The following is a 25,648-nucleotide window of genomic DNA, read 5'->3' as shown; positions in this document are numbered from 1 at the left end:
AGTGAATAGAGGACTTAGAATCAACAAAGTTTGAATGAAAAAAAATGGAAATATTGTCTGATTCCTGGAACCTCACGTAGATTATATAGGGGTTGGGTTGAGATTAGACGAATGTAATCATAGTCTGCTCAACTAACAACACTCTGGAATATTATTAGCTTTATCTGAATGCCTTTTGTATTAAATTCTTGACCTGATTTTTGTCCCAGTTTCTCTTTTCTGTCAACTAGGTTTAGTTCTTCCTTTAAGGAAAAAAAAAAGTTAAAAAAATTCTAATGAAAGCCGGCTGACTCCACTATGAGTAATATAAGGAAATCTGTTTTGCTAAGGGAGCGACAGAATATTGAAATACCTGGTTTTATATTTTTATGTGGGTTTGGCAGAGGCAGTCTGAAAGTGGCTAATATGATATCCGACCTGGTGTTAATAGCCAATGATAATTCCATATGTACCACCTGCTACCTGTCAGGTTACACGGTCTTTCTTTTTCCCTTTTTTTGGCATGAAGGTTACATTAGCTGTGAATGTGGGTCTTCGTGGCTGGAGTGGAGGCAAGCCGTCATACTTTTCAGATGAAATGGAGCTTTGATGTAATTCTCATCTTGGTGTCTTTTCTGCAGTCACCTCTTCTTCCCAACTCAGCGCTCCCCCGACCCTGCCGTGAACTTTGATGAAGCCCTTAAAAACCATAACACACCATCCTGAATTTGGAAACTGGGAAGAGAGAGAAGAGAAAGGGAAAGAGAGAGAATGAATCACAAGTATAAACTAGAATGATGTTTGGGGGGGAAAATCCTCCTGCCAAAAAAATTAATTTAGAGAAATTGCCTGGAATATATCTGTGAGGGGAAAAACCCACCAGCCGGAGATGTGGATTTGTGAGCTAATTGTTTTACACCTTTGTGTTTAAATGCCCCTAAGTCATTTCTCTTTCCCCCTAAGAACTTGTCAGGAATTTCTCAAAAGCTAACTATACGTGGATCACAATTGTTTCCCCTTTGCTCTTTCCCACTGGGACATAGTTATAAATTGACTGGGCAAAGCTGAAGAAAATACCCCCCAAATGCCAAAACCAAACCACTTGCCTGTCAATACAGGGATTTTGACCGGGCGACCTGTCTGGCTCTTTCCATCTCTAAGATGCTCCCCAGAGAGTCGGTAGGATGCTCGGTCCAACACATTACGGTAGGAAGTGGGGAGACCCTGCCTTTCACTTTGATTTTAACCATTAAACACTTGTTGGCTTTAGAAAAATAGACCCGCACACGTTCCCGACTACCGAGCATCCAGATTTCCTCTTATAACCACTCAAAATGGGGTATGGGGAGTCTGAAAGACAAGCACAATACATTAAAATGATTTTTCTTGAAAGGTGAAGAGATTACTAAAGATTTCCACTGCCACTCGTATATTTTTTGGAAAGGAAATAATTTTAGCCTCTTATTAATATTATTATTCCAGCTGTTGTTATGTTCCTTCTGAGTAACTCAGAAAGGCACAGAAAGCTCCCTTTCTTTTAGGCTTTTAAAAATCTTCCTGAACCATTTAATCTCTTCAGATGGGGACCAACGGCAAAGGCTATGGTTTGGATCAGAAGAACGGTCCAGATGTCTTATGTGTCCAAACTATCCAAGTAATAACATGGCTTCGCTCAGAAAAATTGCAGCAGCTTTTTCCAGGTGCTTTCAAAATATTCTTCTCACTCTGGTTAGTCATTGCACTAGCCCCAGGAGGTAGCTGTTCTGGGTCCTCCTTCCGGATAAGGAGGGGAGGAGTCTAATAAATGCATCTCAGGGCAGAAGCAGAAGCAGCCCCTCCATTTAGCCCCCAGCATCTGCTCCTGGATGTGGCCACGGGCCTCTGAGGGATCAGTGCACTTTTTAACTTTCTTCTCAAGTCTCAAGCTAGCTTATGTCTTAGCTTTGTCAAAAAAAAAAAAAAAAATGTTGGCTGGCTAGTAAGGGAGAGGATATACTTGGTTTGGTAATCAACCTGGGAAAATTGTTACCCATTCTTTTTTTTTTAAACATCTTTATCGGAGTATAATTGCTTTACACTGGTGTGTTAGTTTCGGATTTATAACAAAGTGAATCAGCTATACATATACATATATCCCCATATCTCCTCCCTCTTGCGTTTCCCTCCCACCCTCCCTATCCCATCCCTCTAGGTGGTCACAAAGCACTGAGCTGATCTCTCTGTGCTATGCAGCTGCTTCCCACCAGATATCTATTTTACATTTGATAGTGTATATATGTCCATGCCACTCTCTCACTTCATCCCAGCTTACCCTTCCCCCTCCCCATGTCCTCAAGTCCATTCTCTACATCTGCATCTTTATTCCTGTCCTGCCCCTAGGTTCTTCAGAACCTTTTTTTTTTTAGAGTCCATATATATGTGTTAGCATACGGTATTTGTTTTTATATTTCTGACTTACTTCAGTCTGTATGACAGACTCTAGGTCCGTCCACCTCACTACAAATAACTCAATTTCGTTTCTTTTTATGGCTGAGTAATATTCCATTGTATATATGTACCACATCTTCTTTATCCATTCATCTGTTGATGGACACTTAGGTTGCTTCCATGTCCTGGCTATTGTAAATAGAGCTGCAATGAACATTGTGGTACATGACTCTTTTTGAATTATGGTTTTCTCAGGGTACATGCCCAGTAGTGGGATTGCTGGGTCATATGGTAGTTCTGTTTTCAGTTTTTTAAGGAACCTCCATACTGTTCTCCATAGTGGCTGTATCAATTTACATTCCCACCAACAGTGCAAGAGGGTTCCCTTTTCTCCACACCCTCTCCAGCATTTATTGTTTGTAGATTTTTTGATGATGGCCATTCTGACTGGTGTGAGGTGATACCTCATTGTAGTTTTGATTTGCATTTCTCTAATGATTAGTGATGTTGAGCGTCCTTTCATGTGTTTGTTGGCAATCTGTATATCTTCTTTGGAGAAATGTCTATTTAGGTCTTCTGCCCATTTTTGGATTGGGTTGTTTGTTTTTTTGATATTGAGCTGCATGAGCTGCTTGTAAATTTTGGAGATTAATCCTTTGTCAGTTGCTTCATTTGCAAATATTTTCTCCCATTCTGAGGGTTATCTGTTCGTCTTGTTTATGTTTTCCTTTGCTGTGCAAAAGCTTTTAAGTTTCATTAGGTCCCATTTGTTTCTTTTTGTTTTTATTTCCATTACTCTAGGAGGTGGGTCAGAAAGGATCTTGCTGTGATTTATGTCATAGAGTATTCTGCCTGTGTTTTCCTCTAAGAGTTTGATAGTGTCTGGCCTTACATTTAGGTCTTTAATCCATTTTGAATTTATTTTTGTGTATGGTGTTAGGCAGTGTTCTAATTTCATTCTTTTACATGCAGCTGTCCAGTTGTCCCAGCATCACTTATTGAAGAGGCTGTCTTTTCTCCATAGTATATTTTTGCCTCCTTTATCAAAAATAAGGTGACCATATGTGCGTGGGTTTATCTCTGGGCTTTCCATCCTGTTTCATTGATCTATATTTCTGGTTTTTGTGCCAGTACCATACTGTCTTGATTACTGTAGCTTTGTAGTATAGTCTGAAGTCCAGGAGCCTGATTCCTCCAGCTCCATTTTTCTTTCTCAAGATTGCTTTGGCTATTCGGGGTCTTTTGTGTTTCCATATAAATTGTGAAATTTTTTGTTCTAGTTCTGTGAAAAATGCCGTTGGTAGTTTGATAGGGATTGCATTGATTCTGTAGATTGCTTTGGGTAGTAAAGTCACTTTCACAATATTGATTCTTCCAATCCAAGAACATGGAATATCTCTCCATCTGTTTGTATCATCTTTAATTTCTGTCATCAGTGTCTCATAGTTTTCTGCATACAGGCCTTTTGTCTCCTTAGGTCGGTTTATTCCTGGGTATTTTATTCTTCTTGTTGCAATGGTAAATGGGAGTGTTTCCTTAACTTCTCTTTCACATTTTTCATCATTAGTGTATATTGTTTCCCATTCTTCAGAAGACATTTCTACTGTATATAGAGTCACTATAAAAAATGAAATTGCAATGATAGAAAGCCAAGCTTATTTCAGGTGGCTCCATCCTTTTGGCCTAACAATCTTTTGGCCGCTGATATTAGTGATTTCGCTGAGTGGAAGGGCCAAGGAGCTCTCTATTTTCTCTAAAATTCAATTTCTCTTTGAAGGTTTAATAACTTCCCTGCCAGGACACACATTTCCCACTTTGTCTTTCTAGACTCTCAATTTGTGTGGCTATCTATTAAGCATACCTTGGCCTTCTAGATTCCCACCTTGCTTCAAATTTTCTAACTGGTCATCTACCCATACCTTGAGCTCTCCTGATCCTGGTTTATTTTAGGGGTCAAAATTAAGCTTCATGCTTGGTTGTAAAACTGTGTGGTTTCACGTTTTCAAGTGCACAGATGCATACGTTTCTTTGAGACTCTACTCTTCAGCATTAAAGAGGGACCCTTCATTGTAATCATTACCAAATGGATACAGTACTAATGGAACTTAATTGTTTCCACTAGATGGATCTCGGGTGTTTTTGGCAGCCAAAATGAAAATGATTCCAAATACCATCAAAGGGGCTTATAAGCACCCAGCATGCACAGAGTGTTTTGATATACAGTGGAGTGTTAATATCATTATCTCTCCTAATACAACATACGGTTACTTTAATCCTCTCCCGCCTCTGTGATCTTGGAAGAGCCGATGGATAGAAGGCAAAGAATAAAACACTATATACAAGGAGACAAAGGGAGAATTAGTCCCCATCCTCTGAATGTGATTTTTTTTGATTGTTTGAATGTTGGCTTCAAATATGTACCTTTATCAGTACTGACTTCTGCATCTTGCACGCTAGTTTGAGTTTGTATGCGACATCAAACATACCTTTTCACACATGTTCTTTCCAGATTTTTTTTAACACTTACTTAGCAGTTTATAGAAGGAAGTGAATGATCTCCTCAAGCTGCTTACAAATTAAAAAAAAATCTGTGCTTATTAATTATGCAGGATTAGTCTAATTATAATTCAGCAAATTAATTAGCGACAGAAGGTGTTCTGAAACATTGGAGTACATTTGCATGTTAAATGGAGAGGCTAGTCTGTAATATATGTAAATTTATGCATGGCTTCATAGTTTAATTTAAAAATTTGCAGCTGCATATGGTATGGGAGCAGGTGAAAAGTCAGTTTTAGTTTAATGATGCTAACAAACATTAGATGGTGTCCTGTCTTAGCAAGAGAATGCACTCATATCTGCTAATCTATAACTCTGTCATCAGAATATAACATTACATAGATGCTCAAACTCAAGGTCATCAGTGAATGGACCCATAGGTGCAATAGGTATAAAGCTGGAAACTGCAGAGAGAAGGCGAGAATGGGAGGAACCCCAGCTCTGAGCTTCGTTTGCTACATTATCCAACATCGCATATGGAGTCAGTTGGCCTTAGTTTCGGGAAAGTCACGCTCCAGCCTGTGTAAAGAGGGGCATCTTTTTGTCTGACTGGTATCTATTCTGTCAGGTGTAAAATAGTTGTCCAACCCTGATTCCCTTTCCAAATATTCACGTTTGCACTTCATTTCAATTTCCTAGAGCCGTGGGAAAGTTATTACGGAGTTATGAATTAATGGTAGGGTAGAGAGTTTTACACATTGGCCTCAACCATCTGGCAAAGCAGTAAAACCAGCGGACCAGGCAGCAGCAAAGGGCTCTTGGTGTAATTGGTGTTCACTGCTCAGCCTAGCATAGATGAGCTTCACGGGGAGGGCAGAAAGGCGGGAGGGGGAGGGGAAGGCTGCAGCAGGGGAGAAGGGACACTAAGGAAATAGGACAGTAAGGACCCATGAAGCTGATGGCTGGCTAATAACTTCATTTCTCTCCCTCACCCGAGTAGTCATGGAATCAGAAAGGGAAATAGATTCGTAAACGAATTCTGAAGTCTAACTGCAAGACGTTTTCTGAAGTCAGTCTGTGGCATGTTCAGTTTTGCTCAGTCTTTTTTCTTTCTTGGTGAGAAGGGAGAGGAAAGGATAGGGCAAAGAAGAGGATTCGGGTTAAAAACAACAACAGAAAGAGGAAAAGATGGAACTGTGCGCGTTGCAAAGAGCGCTCCAAAGACATTTTATGAGAACAATTGGAATTACAAACATGCTCTTAGTGTTGTGTTTCATTCCAATTCAAGCCCAAAGAGTTCAATTATTATTTTCCTTAGTGGTGTCAGGTTTTCATCTGAGTGCAAAAACAAGGACTTTTCCTTAGAGATTTTTTTCCCTACAAGCTTCCTGGTGCCAAGTGATGGAATTCAGGAGAGTGAAGACATGTCTGAATACAGAAGAAAAAAAATTCCCAACATATAACACCAGGTCCTCAGAAACTGTAGTGTGTCACTAGTCAGAAATAAGTGGAGAATCAAAGTAGCCCCTGTTTTTGCACCTCGGTGGCTGTTTACAGTCAACTCCTTGCCACTTGAGCTTGGGAGACCCTCACTTCGGAAGAAATCATGAAATGGCTTGGAAATGAAATCTGTGGCTATGGAATCAGAATTACACAGTGGGGGAAGTCGCTCCCTTCTGGTACCTAAATGAGCACAGCAGATCCCACTCAGGAGTTGGTGTTTGGTAACGAAGGGTGTATTGCCAAACTGAAATGCCACTTCCAGGAGCTTGTAATTGGAGTGAATGCTGAACAGAAAATGATTCGATGGGGCCCACTGCCAGTTAGCGGGTGTACGCGGCTCTGAATTCTTTTGCCTGACCATAGTTTCCTGGAAACCGTGATGAGGATTTTTGACCTACCATCTTTTTGTTGTTGTTGTGCTTTTCCTACAATCTGTTGTAATGGGTTAATTACATTTTTTTTTAAAGTACCTCTCCCTAAAAATTAAGGGAAGTTCTTCACGTGGAGTATATACCAGTACTGGAGAGATAAACAGTGCAGAGAGAACCAGGTTTGAATTTGTGGCAAGTCCCCTCTGGTATAGTTTGGTTTGGAAAATGGGCCATTTTATTTTATTTTATTTTTTATTTTTTATTTTTTTTTAAATATATATTTTTTTAAACCCACATTTGTTTATTTATTTTTTATTTTTGGCTATGTTGGTTCTTCACTTCTGTGCGAGGGCTTTCTCTAGTTGTGGCAAGCGGGGGGTCACTCTTCATCGTGGTGCGCGGGCCTCTCACTATCAAGGCCTCTTTTGTTGCTGGAGCACAGGCTCCGGACGCGCAGGCTCAGTAGCCGTGGCTCACGGGCCCAGCCGCTCCGCGGCATGTGGGATCTTCCCAGACCAGGGCTCGAACCCGTGTCCCCTGCATTAGCAGGCAGACTCTCAACCACTGCGCCACCAGGGAAGCCCAAAATGGGCCATTTTAAAGTGTGGTGGGGGGAGAAGGGGCAATTCGGGGGAGGGGGGCAGAGCGAGTGGTGACGTTACCAGGCATTTACCCAAAGACTTTGCATGGATAACTAATCCTCACTATCGGCCTTTGAGGTCATGTTACAGAGGATGAAACTGAAGGTCCCTGTTGAAACATTAAGCAACAACCACAATAATAATAACTGCAAAAGCCTTGACATCCCCTGGAAATGGCTTGATAGGGACACCCCAGTGAGGTACCACATGGACTGAAATTATCTGCCTTCAAAGGAGTTCGCTTGCTGGTCTATTTAAAAATCTCCAATGTAGAAGACTCCCCTCCGTCCCCTGGGTAATGCTTTCAAAGTTTAGCTTTGGTGACTTATCCTCAAAAAAATTTTCCAAGACTTAATTCAACTTCTTATGTTACACATTTGACTTCCAGCTTTTTTTCCTCCATAGTCTTGATGGACGAATGACCTTGCATCTTCCTCATCCACTGAAGCAACCTTTTACACTCTTCTTGTAGAGACTACAGCCATGTGGGCCATGCCCTCTTGAGACCATGTGGGTTCTTGAGGTGTCTTGTTTTCCAAATATCTGATAGACTTGCTTATCTTCCTCTGCAGAATCCAATGCAGCCACAGAATTTCTAGAGAACACAGTCCCTGATAGGAATGATAGACATGGTTGTTGGTTTGCTTGTTTTGTTTTGTAACATGAGGAGTGACCCCATGCTTATTTACAGAGAGTAAGATGTAGACAGCGACATGATCCCCCGTGTAGATCGATGAGGCACTCACTGGTCTCCTGAAAAAGAGAGCTGCTTGGCAACATGTTCCATCTTTTCCTTCAGAAGAAACTTGGCCAAGCTCCCACCTTAACAATGTTTTCCTGAGTCAGACAAACCTGAGGTCCACTCTGGGCTCTTCCACTTACCAGCTGTTTGACTTTGGGCAAGTAATCTAACCTTTATGAGTCTTGATTATCTCCTCTGTAAAATGGGGATGTTATTTCTCCTACTCTCAGAGTTGGGGCGATTAAATGAAACCATACATGGCTAATAATATGAAGTCAATGAATAGGGGCTATTTATTTATTATTTTCATAATCATTATCATAATTAGACTTCGAGCCAAGGGGAGTTAGAGGGATTGAATGTAATCAGAAGTAAGAAAATATATTCCTTAAGAATTTTCTGTAAACTTAAATCTTTCAGATCTGAAATGGGCTTTCATTGGAATCATGCAGGTGAATAAGCTTTTGTGGTAATACAACCCTTTAGGAATGTCTGTAGAGAGTAAAGATGCTGTACTTACTCTGTTTGTGTACTTATATTTACATTTTAAGGAGTCGTGTAAATAAATGGATTGCATGGAAAATCAGCTTATAAAAATGAGTATTTGATTTAAGCTTAAATAAGCCAGTCAGTCAAAAAATTTAAATTATCTCCTCTTTCCATGGATCTTCTTGGGTCTTTGTACCAACTGCCACCTTACCAAGCAGATTGCAAGTAGCAAGCATTCTCAGATGTCCCATTGTCACACTTTTATTTGGGGTGTAGCAAGAGCCAACTCGAAGTTTGACCTCCCACAGTCTCTTCTTTTTTGTGGACTTGAGTGAGAGTCTTCACAAGGCCTTAAGAGCTTCAGGTCCCTTTCTAATCTTGGGCTGACACCTCAACAATCAACAGATTGATCAAGGGCACGTCATCTTCTGGCCAAGGCTGGGGCCCACTGCTGTCCTTCTCCTTATTTGGGCTGCCTGAGTTTGGATTCTGTTGGAGGCTTTGTGGGGAGGAAAACGTGTTCTCTCTATTGTCAGAAGGTTCAAAGAGGATGTTACAATTAAGACCTAGATTAAAGCTGAACATTATCTTTGTGTTTTACACTGGTCTCAAGTGGAAACCAATCACTTAGGGGTTTTCCTACCGTCTAAAGCAGAGCGAGCTGCCATGCAGGCTATTCTTAGAGTAAGAAAATGGCCCCATGGATGTGACCATCCAACACGACTTCTCCCTCTGCCTGTAAAGACTGTAAGCTTGAAAGAATCCTGGGAGAAGAGAGGTAACTGCCCATTTCCTTCACATATGATTTTATGATTCAGCCCATCCCAACATTTGGTAGTTCTCACAAATCATATGAGAGAGTGTTCTGAGAGAAAGGGATTATCTTCTTTTCAGCAGTATGCACAAACAGTGGAAGGCAATGACATTTTAATTTTTTGGACTCTGGAAAAGGAAGTTTAGCAGTTAATCCAGGTGAAATGTGTCTTCCTCAAAAATCAATAGACAGAGACCTTTAAGCACCTACATGGTTTATCAACTCTATATAGCGCTCAGCCTTTAGTGATCCAACCTGCATATGTGGCCATTGTGGCAGAAAGAGAACCAGATACAGTATCCCCATTCTTGGCCCTTGGAGAGTGTGGGGATGTTCCCATCTCCGTGGTGTATGAGATGTGGCCATGTCATCACAGAAGCTGTTTCCAGAGTAGATGGAATTTGAATTTTTTTAAGGGAATAAGGAATGAAATTTCAAAGTGAAAGGTACTTTACATGTTATTTTGCATAGAGTAAGGCTCTGCATAATGGTAGCTGTTACTGGTGCCAAGTTCACACTCTTTTGATATATACTCCTATCTAATTTTTTCCTTGAACGAAGACTTTGTGCCTTCCACAGTGCTTTCCGAAAGATTCTTTGTATTATCATTTTTTAGAAGGCGCTAGATCCTGGGCTTCTGATTGGAGGTCAGTTGAATGGCCTCTTCCACAATTCTGGAGGAAGAGTATGCTGCTTTTGTACTAGATCACTGGCTATAATCTCGAAGTCTGGCATGAATATTAAGTAGCTACCCTTCCTGTGATTTAGAGATTCCCCACTGACCCCACCACTGGACCTGAACTCTGCGCCCTATTGGTACATCTAGTTTGAGTTTGTTTTTATTTGGGGTGGGCTCAGGACATGTCTAGAGCCATCTAGGAGCTTTTATTGTGTTCTTGAACAATGCCGAGTGTTCTAATATGCCAGAGATGAGGAGGAGAAGAGATTTCTTGGGTACTAGGTAATCCCCTGGGATCTTATTCAGACCCGTATTCAGGGGTCTCCAGGCTCATCTCAGAAACTGAAGAAGCATTTTTCAAATGGTTTGGTTGTGTGCTCCATGAGGGCACGATTTCGTCCATCTTGTTTGCCATTCTTCTGAACCTTTATGGCACGTATTCCACACTTAATAATCAGCCAAATGAGTAAATGAATGAATTCATCAGGGGGTTTCAGTCGTAAGCATTTACTTCCACGCAACTATCTTTGACCTCACGTTTTCCTTTAGGGATACCATAGTCCTCTCTCTCCCTCGCCAAGAAACCAGCATCTTTCATGGGTTTTTGGGGGTGGTTTTTGATTTTTTTCAGACTATGTGTTCTGAAGTTTCTTCTTAAACAGTTATATTGAGATATAGTTTACATACTATACAGTTCACCCATTCAAAGCGTATCATTCAATGGCTTTTACTCTACTGACAGCGTTGTGCAACCATCACGACAATGTAATTGATGCAGGAAACATAGAACGCCCGGTGGAGCTTGCTGCCGGAAAGACCCAGGTTCAAATCCTTGTTTCTGCCACTGACAAGCGGTGTGAGCTTGGGCCACATTTCTTAAATTCTTGGCGTCTTTGTTTTTCCTAGCTGTGAGATGATTTGTCACTCATACAGTTGTTGTGAGAAATAAATGAGGCGTTGGATATCAAGCACATAGCTCAGAGTGTGGCATGGAGCTGACATTTGGCAAACCTTCTTTCCCCCCCACTGTGACCCCTGTACCCTTCAGCTTCTGGACCACACAGGATGGCGAGCAGGGACAGAGATGGCTCTGATCTGTGATATTCCTGAGCTACCTTCTCCTGCTGCTGAAGCACAGAGAAAGGATCCTAAGAGAATGGTGCCTCTCACTCAACCACCGGCCCATCAACCTCTGGGTCCCACCAGCTCTGGCCAAGGCATCAGCCAAGATGCCCCACTTTCCACCCATCAGCTCTCCTCACTTATTCTTCTTTCCCAGTCTCCGATCAGGGGGTTTGTTCTCTCTTTCAGAAACCGCCCACACACACCCCCACTTGGACTTCAATAAGTCACAGACTTTTGTTTCCAGTGGTTTCTTCCTCCAATGCCGCCATTTCTGGAGGGTTGTCAACCCTACACATTTTTCTTTGCAATCATAGAATAATAAGGTTGGAAGAAACCCTAGAGATAATCCAGTTAAACCCTCCTTTTAACAGTCAAAGCAACTGAGGCCTAGAGGAGCAAAGTAACTTGGTTACATAGTTAGTTGGTAGCAGTTCAAGACTAGTACACTGTCAGCATTTAATAGATATCAGGGCAGTGAAGGACTGCCTTTGGGTCTGTTCTGTCACCTCACTTGACCCAGGAACCAGACTGAAAGCTGAGGGCTTGAGTTCAGATTTGGACCCCACTCTCTATTCCTCTTTCTCTAATAAAACAAGGATAAACCTGTCGCCGTTAGCATTCACTCTTAAGGAATGAGATCAGAAGCCTTGTAGAGTGTACCATGCTAAGTGGTTAGAATATTTCTGGAGTCAACATTGTTTGGAGACAGTGAAAATTACAACTTCCATCCTGATGCATCTCTGCACATTTGGTCTGAATCTTGTAATTCATTTTGGTTTCCCGTCACTGAGTGGAGAGAGCTGACATTTTCCAGGCTTCAGAGGGATCTAGACCCAGGAGATTTATTCCCTGCAAGTTACCCTATGGTTCATGGATGGGATGGTTAGTAGAGGATTCTGTACCAAGCCCCTGAGCATAGCGGGTGGAGGGGGTGAAGGGAAGGAAAGTGGGAGACATCAGTAAAAGGAAGAGAAAAAAAATGGGGATGTCAGTAAGCCCCAGAATGCCTTTAAATTGATTTCTAGGTCCCCATCTAAAATACGCAGCTCATAATTTGTGGTGCTAGCCATTTAGAAGTAGCTACGCCTTCTTTTAGAAAGTACTACACGGTGTAAAGGAATTTTCCTTCTCTCTCCCCCTCCTCCCTCCCTCCTTCCCCCCTTGCTTCCCCTTGGTGAACAGGATGTTATATCCTTGGTGTGCAGGGGGCTGGGTAGGTTCCAAACTCAGACCCCAGGCCAGCAAAAGAGTCAACACTGGGTGTTTTCTAGCCAAAGAACTGTTACGGGTCGTAATTTAAAATGAATCAAGCCTTTCAGCGGGTCCCTTCTGTCCCTAAATCAATTTGATTTTATGTAAACATTTATCTCCTTTGCACTTTCATACCATTCGTATAATAATGCCTTCACGAACATTAATGTTTTCAACAGATACATTTTCGGGAAGGTGAGGGGGGTGGGTAGGTGAGGGGAAGTATAACACACAGGATGCATTATAAGGAGTCCGGTTGTGCTAACACTTGCCAAAAACCAAGGAATCTGTGAGAAAAAGAAAATTTGGTTTTAGTAGGGGAAAAGATGTACATCACTCATGGGGGAGGGGCGGGGGCTGGAGGGCAAAGGTGGTGTGAGGGCAGGGGTTTTTGTTTGGAAGGAGACTCAAGTGAGGGAAAGGCCAGTGTTAAGTCTTTTGTGAGAGCATCTCCAGGCATGTTAAGTTGCTGTAGGTGACCCCGCTAGGAAGGCGCAAGTGAAAGAATGCTTCGCCTTAAGAAAGAAACGGTTTGAGTTTTGACCAATCTGTTCTTAAATACAAGCAGCTCTCCTTCCTAACGCACTCCGGCTGCTCTGGACGGACGCCCCACTGCACTTTCGAAAGCAGAGGCAGGCTGTGAATGTGAACACGGCATAAAGCAGCAAGGAGAGGGCTTCCCCTGCCTTGTTATTCTCTGCCTGGTACCTCGGATAAAGGCCCTGGACACCTTCATGGCCCAGGAAGCAATGCTTAGCCCCCGCCCCAGAAAGGATGCAAAGAGAGAAGTGAAAAGCAGATGCTATAAAATTATGAAAAAAAAGTATTTAGCTATTCTTTCTAGATTCACACCCAACCTTATTCATAGATAGGGGTCAGGAACACTCGGCCAAATATTTTTAGCAAATCTAGAGAAAATGCTCTGAAAAGGGCAATTCCTCTTCTCTCCTCTTTCATCATTTACTGTTTATCTCCCCATCAGGTTTTCTTTTTTTTAAGCACTAAATACAATTAATTGGCACACTCTCTAATTCTTTCGTGTGATTGTTAAAGAAATAAAAATAAACAGAAGGTCACCACGACAGCATCTCACCAACCGTTGCTTTAAAATAGAATTTTTGGAAGCATTGTTGATTTCTACTTATTTTTGTTAGTAAATCCTGGGGAAAAAATGTATATCTTTTCCTTTAAAGTTCTAATTCAAGGCGTGGATGGTAGAGTTCTGAAGGGACTTTGGGACTGCGGTAAAATTTCGTTGTCATAGTAACAGAAAGGGAAATAGGCCTTGCTCACCTGGGACTTTAACACTGCAAAAGCTGGATTTTTTTTTTTTTTTTTTTTTTTTTTAAGGAAGAGGACTCTGCAAGTGAAATAAATGAAAAACTTATTGTATTTCGAAACATTCCAAACATTAGATAGGTAAATGGCTGAAAAGACCACTTCTGCCATTTTTCTTGGTTTCTGTACTCATCTGACCAAAGAAGCCCAATTTTAAAAGTGCACAAAAAGGTTATCTAGGAGAATATTGGCTTAAAAATATGTCTTACAAATGATAACCTCAGACCATTATTCTGTGCCTTTGTATATTTCTGGATAATCTATAGAAGGTCTGAAAGGACATTCACACTTGTTATTAATCATAAAAACCCCAGCATATACCTGCACAGACTGACTGTCTTTGGACAGTAACATTATTTTCTGATTTTATATCCATCAGTTGAAAATATCAGGCCCCCTTTGTGTGTGAGGGTCTACGTGTGAGGTATGTGTGCATGAAGATGTGTGTGGCCAGCGGAAAGCCACATACGTGACGAACCCTGGGATTCTGGGCTAAGTCATGCCACTTTTAACCCTCTGGAGCAAGCTAATTTTATACAGCAGGAGTCAACTGCTGCTTGTGAAGCCTTTTTTTTTCTTCTTTTCTCTCTCTCTGTCTCTGTCTCTCTTTTTTGGAGAGAGCATGCCCTAGCCACTCGGGGGTGGGTGTACAAACCAGAGCCCAGCTTGTGAGCCACTTCGCAGCCCTCAACAGAGCCAACTTGGGACCAAAAACATCCAAATTTGCAAACTGCAGTGGGTCAGCTATGTTCCTTCACAGGCAGGGCTGGCTGAAATTCCCCAGACCTGAAATCCAATCACTTTCCAATCAAATCTAATATAATGCAGATATATTCTCTCCTAAAACATGTTTACTTAAAAAGGTAACACCTTGCTTTCTCTTCACAGATTCTTTTTAAAATTTTTCCTCAAGTGCAATCAGAATTGTTTGAAAACAGCAGGAAACCCAAGGGACATGAGAAGGTTTCAGGTAAGGGGCCTGCCGTTCTTTCCTGGTAAATAAGTCATCCTGTTTTCTTTCTCCTTAGCACTCTTTTTTTCTTTTCCTTTCTTTTTTTTTTTTTCGCCCCTTAGAAAACATTATTCACGGGTGCTGCTAACAACAAAAAAGATAACTGTAAATGACCGCCCTCTTCAGACAGTACTGAGGGTTTCTTCATTTTGTAGTGTTTAAGGCCTTCTGCCTGCATTGCCAAAGCCCCAGGGGAGGGGCACCAACCCAGGCTGGAGATTTGATTTTAAGCCCTCAGGCTGGCCTTCGCACACACAGCTGCCCACAAGCAGGAACAGCGTTCCTGATACTCAGCCACCTTGGGATTTTTCAAAGCAGCTTCTCTGTGCTTTCTGCAAGCAACAGCCTCTTCCTTTCCTTTGCCACCGGTTAACTATTCAGTGGTCTCTCTCAGAGTGTCTGGGACAGCAGCAGACCAAGCAGCCGTGGTCACTTTAAGATCTCAGCATGACAACAAGACCCACGGGACAGTAACCCAGCTGCCTGGCAGTTAAATCTGCCACCGGTTTCATCACCCCTGCCACTGATGTACTGGGGATACAAGCTAATAAAAACACAGAGCGAGGCAAAGTGTGTCAGGTTGGAGATGCGAGGAAAGCAGCCCCTCTTGGCCCCCTCCTTCATCTTTGAAGGACCCACGTTTAATCCACCAAATGGCTTTCCTGCCACTCACGCCCAATGGAAATACTTCCCGCTCCTTTCCCCATAGAAAAATGGAAAACACGTTAAACAATATTATTCAGGCTTGAGACTTAAAAAAAAAAAAAAAAGAAAAATCCTGAGAGCAACGTGAGAGATGAGAGATGGGGATTATTAGCCTCACGTTTCAGGTGGGGAAAGTGAGGTTCTGGGAGTTTACGTAACTCGCCTCTAATCACGGGCAGGAGGTGGTGGAACCCGGAGGCCGGAGGATGTGTCTGATCAAGCTCTTTCCACTGGACCCTGGGTTTGCAGCGTGTGCAGCTGCCAGGTTTATGCTTTGCTGTTGCCTTTTTCTAAATTCTGAATCATTTCTGAACAAGGGGCCGCACATATTCGCTTTACACTGGATCCCACAAATGATGTAGCTGCTCCTGCCTGTTGCTCAAACAGCTTCTGTGGTTTGGCAGCAGAGTCATTAAAGAATTAATAGGAGAGATGGGTACATGCAAGGCCAGGAGCACGACCTTGAAAAACAAAAATTCCTGTAATGTTTTTTCACCGCATCATGGGTATCAAACTATCTTGCTGTGACTGGAACGATTTTTTTTGTTCGCTGTGGAGCACTAATACAAGCCTCGCCTGAGCAAGTTAAACCTCAGCTCTCCATCCTGCAGACTGTTCCCCTGCTGCATGATAAGAAGACAAATAGAAATGAAATTGTTTTCTTGGGGGGGCGGGCGTCAAGCAGGAACATGGTGCACAGTGGAAGTTTATGGTACTCAGTGTTCCAAATGGAAACATTAATCATTTCAGTCCCCCAAAAGAGTGAAATTCGAAAGAATTCCAAAGTGCCCAGATGACCAAAGCTTAGCTTTCACGTCTGCAAGAAACAGAGGCAGGGAAAGAAGCTAGCAGCTTAGATTCCTATCCCCCCTTACTCTCTATCATCCCTTCCAAAGAGTTTTAAATTTGAGAAGACACTTCTAGGAGGCTTTAAATAGAATGCCTTGTCATTTTACTTTTTATTTTATTTTATTTATCCCAAATTTTAGAAATGTACTTACTAAGCAGATGCACGTAATATTTCCTCTACTTCTCCAGTTATTTACTGAGTGAAATTTTTCATGTGCCTGAATTTTTTAACAGGGTTAGAATAAATATTGTTCATCTCAAAATACGAGGAATTCTCATCCTATGTGAATGTACTTGACTTTTGCAAAGACAAGGGAAAAGATTTTTTTTTAAGTTTGTGGATTCTACGACTGTCTTATTTCTGGGGTAGAGCTGAAGTCAACTGGAAAAAATTTTTTTTGCATTTTTTTATTGAGATAAAATTCATATAACATATATTCATCATTTAGACCATTTTAAAGTGTGTGATCCAGTGGCTTTTAGTATATTCACAGTGTTGTGCAACAATTACCACCATGTCATTCCAGAACATTTCCATCATCCCAGAAAGAAACCCCATACTTCCCAATTCCCTTTTCTGTCCACCCACTGACAACCACTAATCTACTTTCCGTCTCTACAGATTTGTCTATTCTGGTCATTTCCTGTCAATGGAATGATACGATATGTGGCCTTTTGTGTCTGGTTTCTTTCACGTAGCATAATGTGTTCAAGGTCCATCCATATTGTAGCATGTGTCAGTATTTCATTTCTTTTTATGGCTGAATAATATTCCATTGTAAGAATATACCATATTTTGTTTATCTGTACATCAGTTGATGGACATTTGGGTTGTTTCTACTTTCTGGCTTTTATAAATCATGCTGTTATGAACATTTATGTACAAGTTATTTTGTGAACATGTTTTTGATATCTTGAGTATATACCTAAGAGTAGAATTTCTGGGTTGTATGGTAACTCCAGCTTTAACTTTTTGAGGAAGTGCCAAGCTATTTTCCACAGTGGCTGCACCATTTTACATTCCCATCACTAATGTATGAAGGTCCCAATTTCTCCATATCTTTTCCACTACTTGTTATTTCCTGTTTAAATAGAAAAAATCCTAGCCATCCTGTAAGTGTGAAGTGGTATCTCATTATGGCTTTGATTTGTCTTTCCCTAATGACTAATGATTTGAGCATCTTTTCATGTACTTTTTGGCCATTTGTGGATCTTCTCTGGAGAAATCTCTATTCAGATCTTTTGCCTATTCTCAAATTGGTTTACTCTTTTATTGTTGAGTTGTAAGAGTTCTTTATATATTCGGAATACTAGGCTGTTATCAGATAAGTGATTTGCAAATATTTTTCTCATTCTATCACTGGCTTTTCACTTTCTTGACACTATCCTTTGATTCACAAAAGAATTGACAATTTTTATACCGTACTCAGATTCTGTGACAAGTATAGCCTTCCATGAAAGATCTTTCACATGCAGAAAGGCTTGACTATGTGCTGTAATGGTCAAGTGAAAAGCTTGGATCAAGTTCAAAATATGAAACAAAACCAGAGATGGTAGATAATCATGAGAGTGATCTAAAGGAATGGTAGCTTAGGAATTCCTAGAATATACATATATATCATTCAGAATGACAAATGTAATAATTTTAAACCAGATGAACAAATAACTTCAATGCTCTACTTTTGTTATATGATCAAACGTAGATTTAATCTGAAGTTTTTTGATTGTTTTGTTTTGTTTTTTTGTGGAGATTTGATCTGAGCAGGATAAAAATACAAAATATTTCTAACCAAATCATGAATCCAGCCAAACTCTCTCTCCTCTCTCACCCCTTCTCTGTCCACTATCCCCCAAACATTGGTGGAACCTAAATTCTTTTTCCAAAAATGATCAAATGAGAACAAAATCATTATATCAAACTTATTTTCCAATCTGAACCAAACCTCTCTTTCATTCAGTTCAAGTCCTAAGTATCATGGGCATATAAAATATTTATTGAAACGCAAGGGTTTTAACCCTTTTTTTGGGGGGGTGCTGAGACCCCTTTGAGAATTTGGTATGAGCTGTAGTTTTGTCCCAGTAAAAAGCTACATTTCAACAAAGTTTTGCTTACCATGTCAGGGCTTCCGAGACCTCTTAAGACATCTCTGAGAATTCCACGGACCCCTGATCTAAAGAAATGAAATTCATCTACCACCCAGTGGGCACCCTCTGTGTAACTTAACCCTTACGATGGGGACCTGTCCACTTAGGACACATCCTGATGATCTTCCCCTTCTCTTGGCTGTTCCCGGATGACGCCTGGATCCACATCCTCAGACCCCCCCTTCTCTGGAGCTGCAGACACCCAGATCTGCCTCCCTCCTGGGCATCTTCCCTTGGATGACTAGTGAGTGCATGCTCACAGCAGAACTCAGTGCTTCCTCCCGGATCCGTGCCTTCCTCCTAAGTATCTGTAAAATCAGCCTCCCTCTCCTGAAAACCTGCAGTAGGCCCTTGCCTTTCCTCCTTCCTTGTCTACTGCATCCTCAGCACGGCTGCCAAAGCGATCTTTTAGAACATGTCACTCCTCTGCTTAAAGTAGGTGATAAATATCTCCTGTCCATGGACAAAAGCTCAGATTTTAAAAGGCACGGCTGAGAAGTAGCTTCATACCAGGCAGGGCTTCTGCCATGCGCCCGTCCTGATGCTTCCGTACATTCCCCCACCCACCAGGCACACCTCACTGATTTCTATTCCATGGAATATTGCTGGGAACCTTCTCACCCCTCTGCCTGGGAGCCCTTTACTCTTCACCAGTCTGTGACTTCTGCTCATGCTTCAAGCCTGCACCTGAGCATCATCTCTTTAGTGAGGCATTTTCTGGCAGACCTATTGGCCAACATACTTCTCTACAGGCTTCTACTATGCCATTGATCACATTGTCTTCCAATTACTATTTGTCTAATAGCCTGTGTGCTGCTTGAGGATAATCTGTATGTTTTATTTATTTTTGTATTTCTCCCCCATGCCAGTCACTCTGTGGAGCTCAAAAAATTGTTATTAAATGAATGGATTGATTGATTGATTGATTGATTGATTTATGGCTCTGTTGGGTCTTCGTTGCTGCGTGTGGGCTTTCTCTAGTTGCAGAGAGCAGGGGCTACTGTTCGTTGCGGTGCGCGGGCTTCCCATTGAGGTGGCTTCTCTTGTTGCCGAGCACAGGCTCTAGGTGCATGGGCTTCAGTAGTTGGGCGCGTGGGCTCAGTAGTTGTGGCTCGCGGGCTCTAGAGCGCAGGCTCAGTAGTTGTGGCTCGCGGGCTTAGTTGCTCCGTGGCATGTGGGATCTTCCCGGACCAGGGCTCCAACCCACATCCCCTGCATTGGCAGGTGGATTCTTAACCACTGTGCCACCAGGGAAGCCCTATTCAATGAATTTTTTAAGAGAAAGAAAGAAGAAAGATAGGAAGGAAGGAAGAAAGGGAGGGAGGGAGGGAGAAAGGGAGGAAGGAAAATAAGAAAAGGGCCCCCAAAGTATGTGAATCCATGGACCATTAAGGCAGAAAATCACTTCTGCCCTCCTTGAAATGGAACAATTAGTTGAAACACGCAGATTAACAGCTCAGTGAAGGAAAGGAAAAGAAATTTATGTATAGTTTAAGCTGACAGGCCTGTTAAGACATAATGTACCCCGTTCTTTATTTCTCTGCATCGTGAGTGGAGAGCAGACAGTTGGAAAATCCAGAAGAAACTCAAGCCACTTTCTTGGAAGAGTCAGGCATGTTGTCATTACCCACATTCAAATTCTGAAACACAGGAGAAGTTGACAAGAATCAGGGCTTTTGTTGCCAGTTCACTCTCATAGACAGGCTGGCTGGGTCTGCTCCGCGTCAGAGGGAAAACACAGACGCTCTCCTTCACTGATTCATTCCCCCACCAGTACTATCGAGGAACTTCTGTGAGCCAGGCAGTATCCTAGGTGCTGCAGATACATCAGCAAGCAAAACAGAGAAAATTCCTCACCCTTGTGGGACTTATATCCTAGTGGGGAGATGAGGAAAGTGAGATAAATGAGTGATTGACGTAGCTTAGCTCTGCTTTTCTGAGGTCTTCAAGTGAACTGACTGGAGGCACAGGGGCCCTGGTGCCCGTCGTCCTCGTATTGCCTGCTGGGACTCAGTGGTGTGGTCAGGTACAGATGGTATGGGAGCCCAGTGCTACCTGCCATTGTAATAATAGCAAGTGTGGATGCTCTTCCCAATAGCTTTCAGAGTTTTCCACAGCATCAGCTATAATAGGACACACGTCAGCAGATCACGTACTGGAGACTGGGAAGCTGAGAGGCCTTACCAATTCCCCCACCCCACCCTGCCTCAGAAGGACTGTTTTAAACAGACCTGGCCACTGCAGAAGACTGCAGTATTTCCCATCACATGGGCTGCACCAACTGCTACATTACTCTTTCTGGAGTTGGTAGCAGGTGCCTTGAATCTCCAACCCTAGAATCATTTAAAATGAATTCCTTCATTCCAGCGTGTAGCTTTCTTGTTGTTGGGATACAGATTCTTCCTAGCATTTGCTGAACGTTTCTGAGTGACTCACGGGTGTCTCTCAAGTTCACCCCTAACGATTCCCTTTTTAGATGAGGTCCACCAAAGTAATCATTTTGTTATACAGCCGTGTCGGGGAGAGAATGGAGATACGTCAACAGTTCTCGCCATGCTTTGCTTCAAAAGATAAGAATTCAGGAGGTGTGGAGGGGTGCATACATGCTTTCAGGTGAAAGAGAAGTCATTTCCAGGGTCAGATTGGGAGAGACATCAGTGCTGAATTGATTCCTGTTTGATTACAGAGATCTGTGTACAACCCCAGGAGGGGCCTGCTAGAAGGGCCTTTTGAGGGGGGTCCTGGAGGAGGTGAGGGAGGGGTTGGTGTCCTTTGCAAGGACACACCTAGCAGGTCTCGCAGACCTCTGAGGAAGAAAGCAGACATGCACGGTGGTGAGAAGACACCAAGATCTCCTCCATCAGAACGGAGAAACGAAGTGAGGCGTGTGAGGATGGACTGACGTCATCAGGGTAGTTGGATAACGTGGGAGGCCTACAGCCTGTTACTGCAACGTGCTGGAGGCGACCACTGCACCAAAACAACGGAGAAGTTCACGTGGATGGCAGGGCCCCTAGTCCACACAGCTGGGTGGCGGCCATTCGTCTATTTGACTAAACGATGCGAAAGCAAAGGGCAGGGCTACTCATGCCTTGGAACGGGGCCAAGCTCCATCCAACAAACCCGTATGACTTCTTAAACCCCAGCTCTTACATAAAACGTTTTAATGGCATCACCATCTATTTTCCTTAAATAAAAAGAATGGTGACTATTTCTCTCACACCCGTGAAGAGGGAAACGAGAGTTTAAATTAACTCCAAATGGTAAAGATTTAATACAGCTCCAGCTGCCTGCAGGTTTCTTCAGTTCAAGTCTCTCAGTTCAAGATCCACCCCAGGTGCTCTGTGATCTCACCCACCGTGTGAAGGTTGCTGGGCTACTGAGCCACACTTTTAAAGCACAGAATGAAAAGCACTTGACTTATGGCGTCTCTGATCAACAGGTGGGTCCATTATCTGGTGATAGCACAAACCAGCGAGTCCAAATTAAGAAATAGTAATTATTGGGGCTTCCCTGGTGGCACAGTGGTTGAGAGTCCGCCTGCCGATGCAGGGGACCTGGGTTCGTGCCCCGCTCTGGGAGGATCCCACATGCCGCAGAGCGGCTGGGCCCGTGAGCTGTGGCTGCTGAGCCTGTGCTCCGCGACGGGAGAGGCCACGGCAGTGAGAGGCCCGCGTACCACACACACACACAAAAGAAATACTAATTATCTCTTTGGAGTCAGAAGAAAACCCCTGAAGGCCTGAGGATCCTCTGCCCAGTCTAATGCTTTAAGCTTGGGAAAAGCTTTCTGTGGGTAACTTCAAGCTCTTGCCTGTTGGACAGTATATCCTCTGCCCACCCCCATCACCCCCTACTTTTGCTATCTCACATGGGGACAAGAATTAGGGTTTAAGAATTTTGACCAACTCACACAGGAACTGTGTTTTGAATTATTTGTGGGAGAAAAGGAGAGACACAAAAGCAGGTAGTTGCCTATATAACCCTTGGGAAAGGATATGTCAGATTTCAGTTAGGTGGAAACAAACCCTAAATGCTCCACCATTTTAAGAGACTCAAATTTGGGCACTAAAACCTACCCTTGAACATGTTCCAGGACCATCAGATGCAGAACTTCCTGGAAAGCAAAGCTTTCTTAGTTTCACAATCAGAGTGCATAGATTCTTAAGCTGCTTATGGGGCCTACGTGCTCCTGGGTTTTGACGCATGACAGGTGATTCACGAGGTCCCTAGGGACAGAGTTTGGTGAAAGAGAATGGCCCAGCCAAATCAAGAATGGCATCGAATGTGTTAAGGCTCCCCTGTGAGCCTCAAAATGTTTGCTAGTAAAATACTGCCCTGGACCATAACCATCCCTCTTGGCATACGTTTCAGATGGGACAAGCATTGCCCTCAATGGAATAAAATGATGTAGGGTAGATGGTAGCAAGCATCACTGGCCTTTGAGATGAAGAGAAATTTGGTTGTAAAGCAGGTCAATGACCTTTGGGCTTCCTGATGACCTAAAAGGCAGGATAAAAAAATTGCCACTTGATTTCTGTACCTATTCAACTAGTTTTTTAAAAACAAGCTCTAAAAGGTGTCCATCCTAAGCCAAACTTGCCAAAATATGCCAGCAGACATGCCCTTTGGCATACTGCTCCACTTACACCAGTTAGAATTTTTTTTTTACTGCCAGAATAATCCTTTTGGTACCCTTGGGTTGTATGATAAAAGTTTTTCAGCTCTTCAAGGCCCTATCTCAAATCTCATTTCCTTGATAAAACTGTTTGTTACTGCCTTCAGTTCGGGTTAATTTTCTTACCTTTGGACTCCTAGAGGATACAGTGGCCACATAATTCAGCCCTCAATTATGTATTACCACATAGTAATATCTCCTGATTATGTGTAGTGTTTGTTCTGCTTTAAAAGTTGCATGCTAGGGGGTTTCCCTGGTGGCGCAGTGGTTGAGCGTCTGCCTGCCGATGCAGGGGACGCGGGTTCGTGCCCCGGTCCGGGGAGATCCCACATGCCGCGGAGCAGCTGGGCCCGTGAGCCATGGCCGCTGAGCCTGTGCGTCCGGAGCCTGTGCTCCGCAACGGGAGAGGCCACAACAGTGAGAGGCCCCGCGTACCGCAAAAAAAAAAGTTGCATGGTAAACGCCTTGAGGTAGTGACAGTGTTTTCTGTAGGCTTCCATTGCATGTGGCATGGTGCCTGGAAGATCACAAAATAACTCTGACTCACTGAAACACAGCGCTGTCTGGTGACTTACGAATGTATCTTCTCGGGACTTATGTCATTAATGCCACAGCCCCCTCCCTTGCTGTGAGCAACTCCAGAACGCCCCACATCTGTCTCAGCAGCAATCAACTTTGCGTTCTCTCGTTTGCTACTTGATACTCAACTGAACAGAAAATGTAACCTTGGGGAATATGAAACACCAGCGATTGCTAAGAATGCTGGGAATTTCTTAAAAAAAAAAAAAGGATGACAAAATCCATACTTATGGGGTAGGTAGGTGTTTAAAGGTAATTTTGGAGACTCTGAAGTCTAGTAACAAAGAAAAATCCGGGCTTTCAATCTGGCTTGGAAATGTAATGTGTGCCAAGAATAAAGAGGTAGGGAGAAACAATTTGCAGTAGCCAATTTGTTTGTTCTTTGCCTGGGTTGAATTACGGAGGCTTAGGCTAATTGTTTCATCAGATTCCCCTTGTCGAATGTGAGAACTCGCCAGTGTTTAAAAACATCAATGGAGTATTTCTTCTCACGATATGGACTCCAAACCTGATTGCCCACCACAACCAGAAGTCTGTCTTGATTTTCTCTGTCCCTTTAGTCGTCTCTGCGTTTCTTTCCTCCTTCCACAGGTGGAAAATAAAATCCCACATAATAGTTATGCTTTGGGAAAGCTGAAATAACATATATAGCAACCGAACAGTTATAAGGGGAAAGCACATCATGAATTTAAGTCCATTTCCAGATGTAAAATGTCATAAAGAATTTTTTCCATACTTGGCAAAATAACAGGGATTTTCGAGGCCATCTTATTTAGCTTGGTGTACGCATGTTTGTAAGTAGGTATCAGAGTCTTCCACGTCGAGTGGGCTATAAATGCTACCTATTGTAACTTAACTGAGATTAAACTACCAAACGCCCCATCTGCAGTTAGAAGGTACATGATCCTCATTGAAATGGAGGGGAAATGTGTCTGACTAATGGTAGAATTGGGTGTGTTTTCAAAGCAACGACTCTGATCCATACAGGGAGGTTTCCAACCAATGTGATTATTCTCTAGCAAGTACAGACACTGGGATTCTCGCCTGTTTCAAAGAGCAGATCATTTAGTCATTCCACACCTTTTTCATTTTGACTTCTCTTTTTCTTTTACCCTCCTGTATGAGACTTAGGGTCTTTGTAGGAACACCTGGGTATGAGCTGAGAAAGCCTGGCTGGGAGTAGTATCCAAGCTGGTCATTCTTCTGATTCAACTAAGTCATACGGTTAGAGCTTTGAGAAGGATGGATTTTTTTTTCTTAAATGTGATGTTCCAAAGAGCCATAGACATTTTGGAGAGATGGTGGGAATCAATCAGGGTGGTAGAAGTCCTCCTGCCACGTGCTGTCATTCTGATGCCAAAGAAACAGCTCCTCTACTGGAAAATTAGTTGTACAGGCAGATTAACGGATGTGTCCACCTAAAGGGTAACTCCCACTGTGGCCTTTTATAGGCAGGAAAGAGCTCTTTACAACTCAGCTCCTGCTTTGTATAAATTATTAGAGTGGGGGACATGGGAGTGCTTTTGGATAATGAGAAGGAAAATATAATTTGAGAAAGCCAATCCGTTTTCTTGAGTACTTTGAGTGGACTGCTCACACAGTTGTAGCTTTTGTTCTTAAAACTTTCTTGTATTTTTCAAGGGGAAATACAAACTTTTTACTCACGTTTCTACCTCTGTATAATCAGCTAAAACTGCCGTTTAACTGGATGATTCAAAATGGAACCTACACTGTCACGCACCAGTTGGTCTGCGTTTATTGATCTGGCCTCACCAAAAATTAGAGATCACGCTAAACAAAATGAGGAGTGGCAAAATGTGAAAAA

General features: G+C 42.6%; 1 protein-coding gene across 1 annotated transcript in view; it reads left to right on the top strand.

Annotated features, from left to right (window-relative positions):
• EBF2 (EBF transcription factor 2) overlaps nt 1-25,648 on the top strand; it is a gene marked incomplete at both ends in the record, with an annotated part of 191,899 nt that overhangs the window by 120,899 nt on the left and 45,352 nt on the right. The window contains one exon of the mRNA XM_082616105.1: nt 14,744-14,825. Coding sequence (XP_082472231.1) covers nt 14,744-14,825 — 82 coding nt within the window. The remainder of the gene's footprint in view (nt 1-14,743; nt 14,826-25,648) is intronic.

This window comes from Mesoplodon mirus, assembly GCF_964341445.2.
Source record: "Mesoplodon mirus genome assembly, chromosome: 1".
NCBI lineage: Eukaryota > Metazoa > Chordata > Mammalia > Artiodactyla > Ziphiidae > Mesoplodon > Mesoplodon mirus.
Note: the sequence above shows the minus strand (reverse complement) of the source record. Positions and strands in the feature narration are given on the sequence as shown.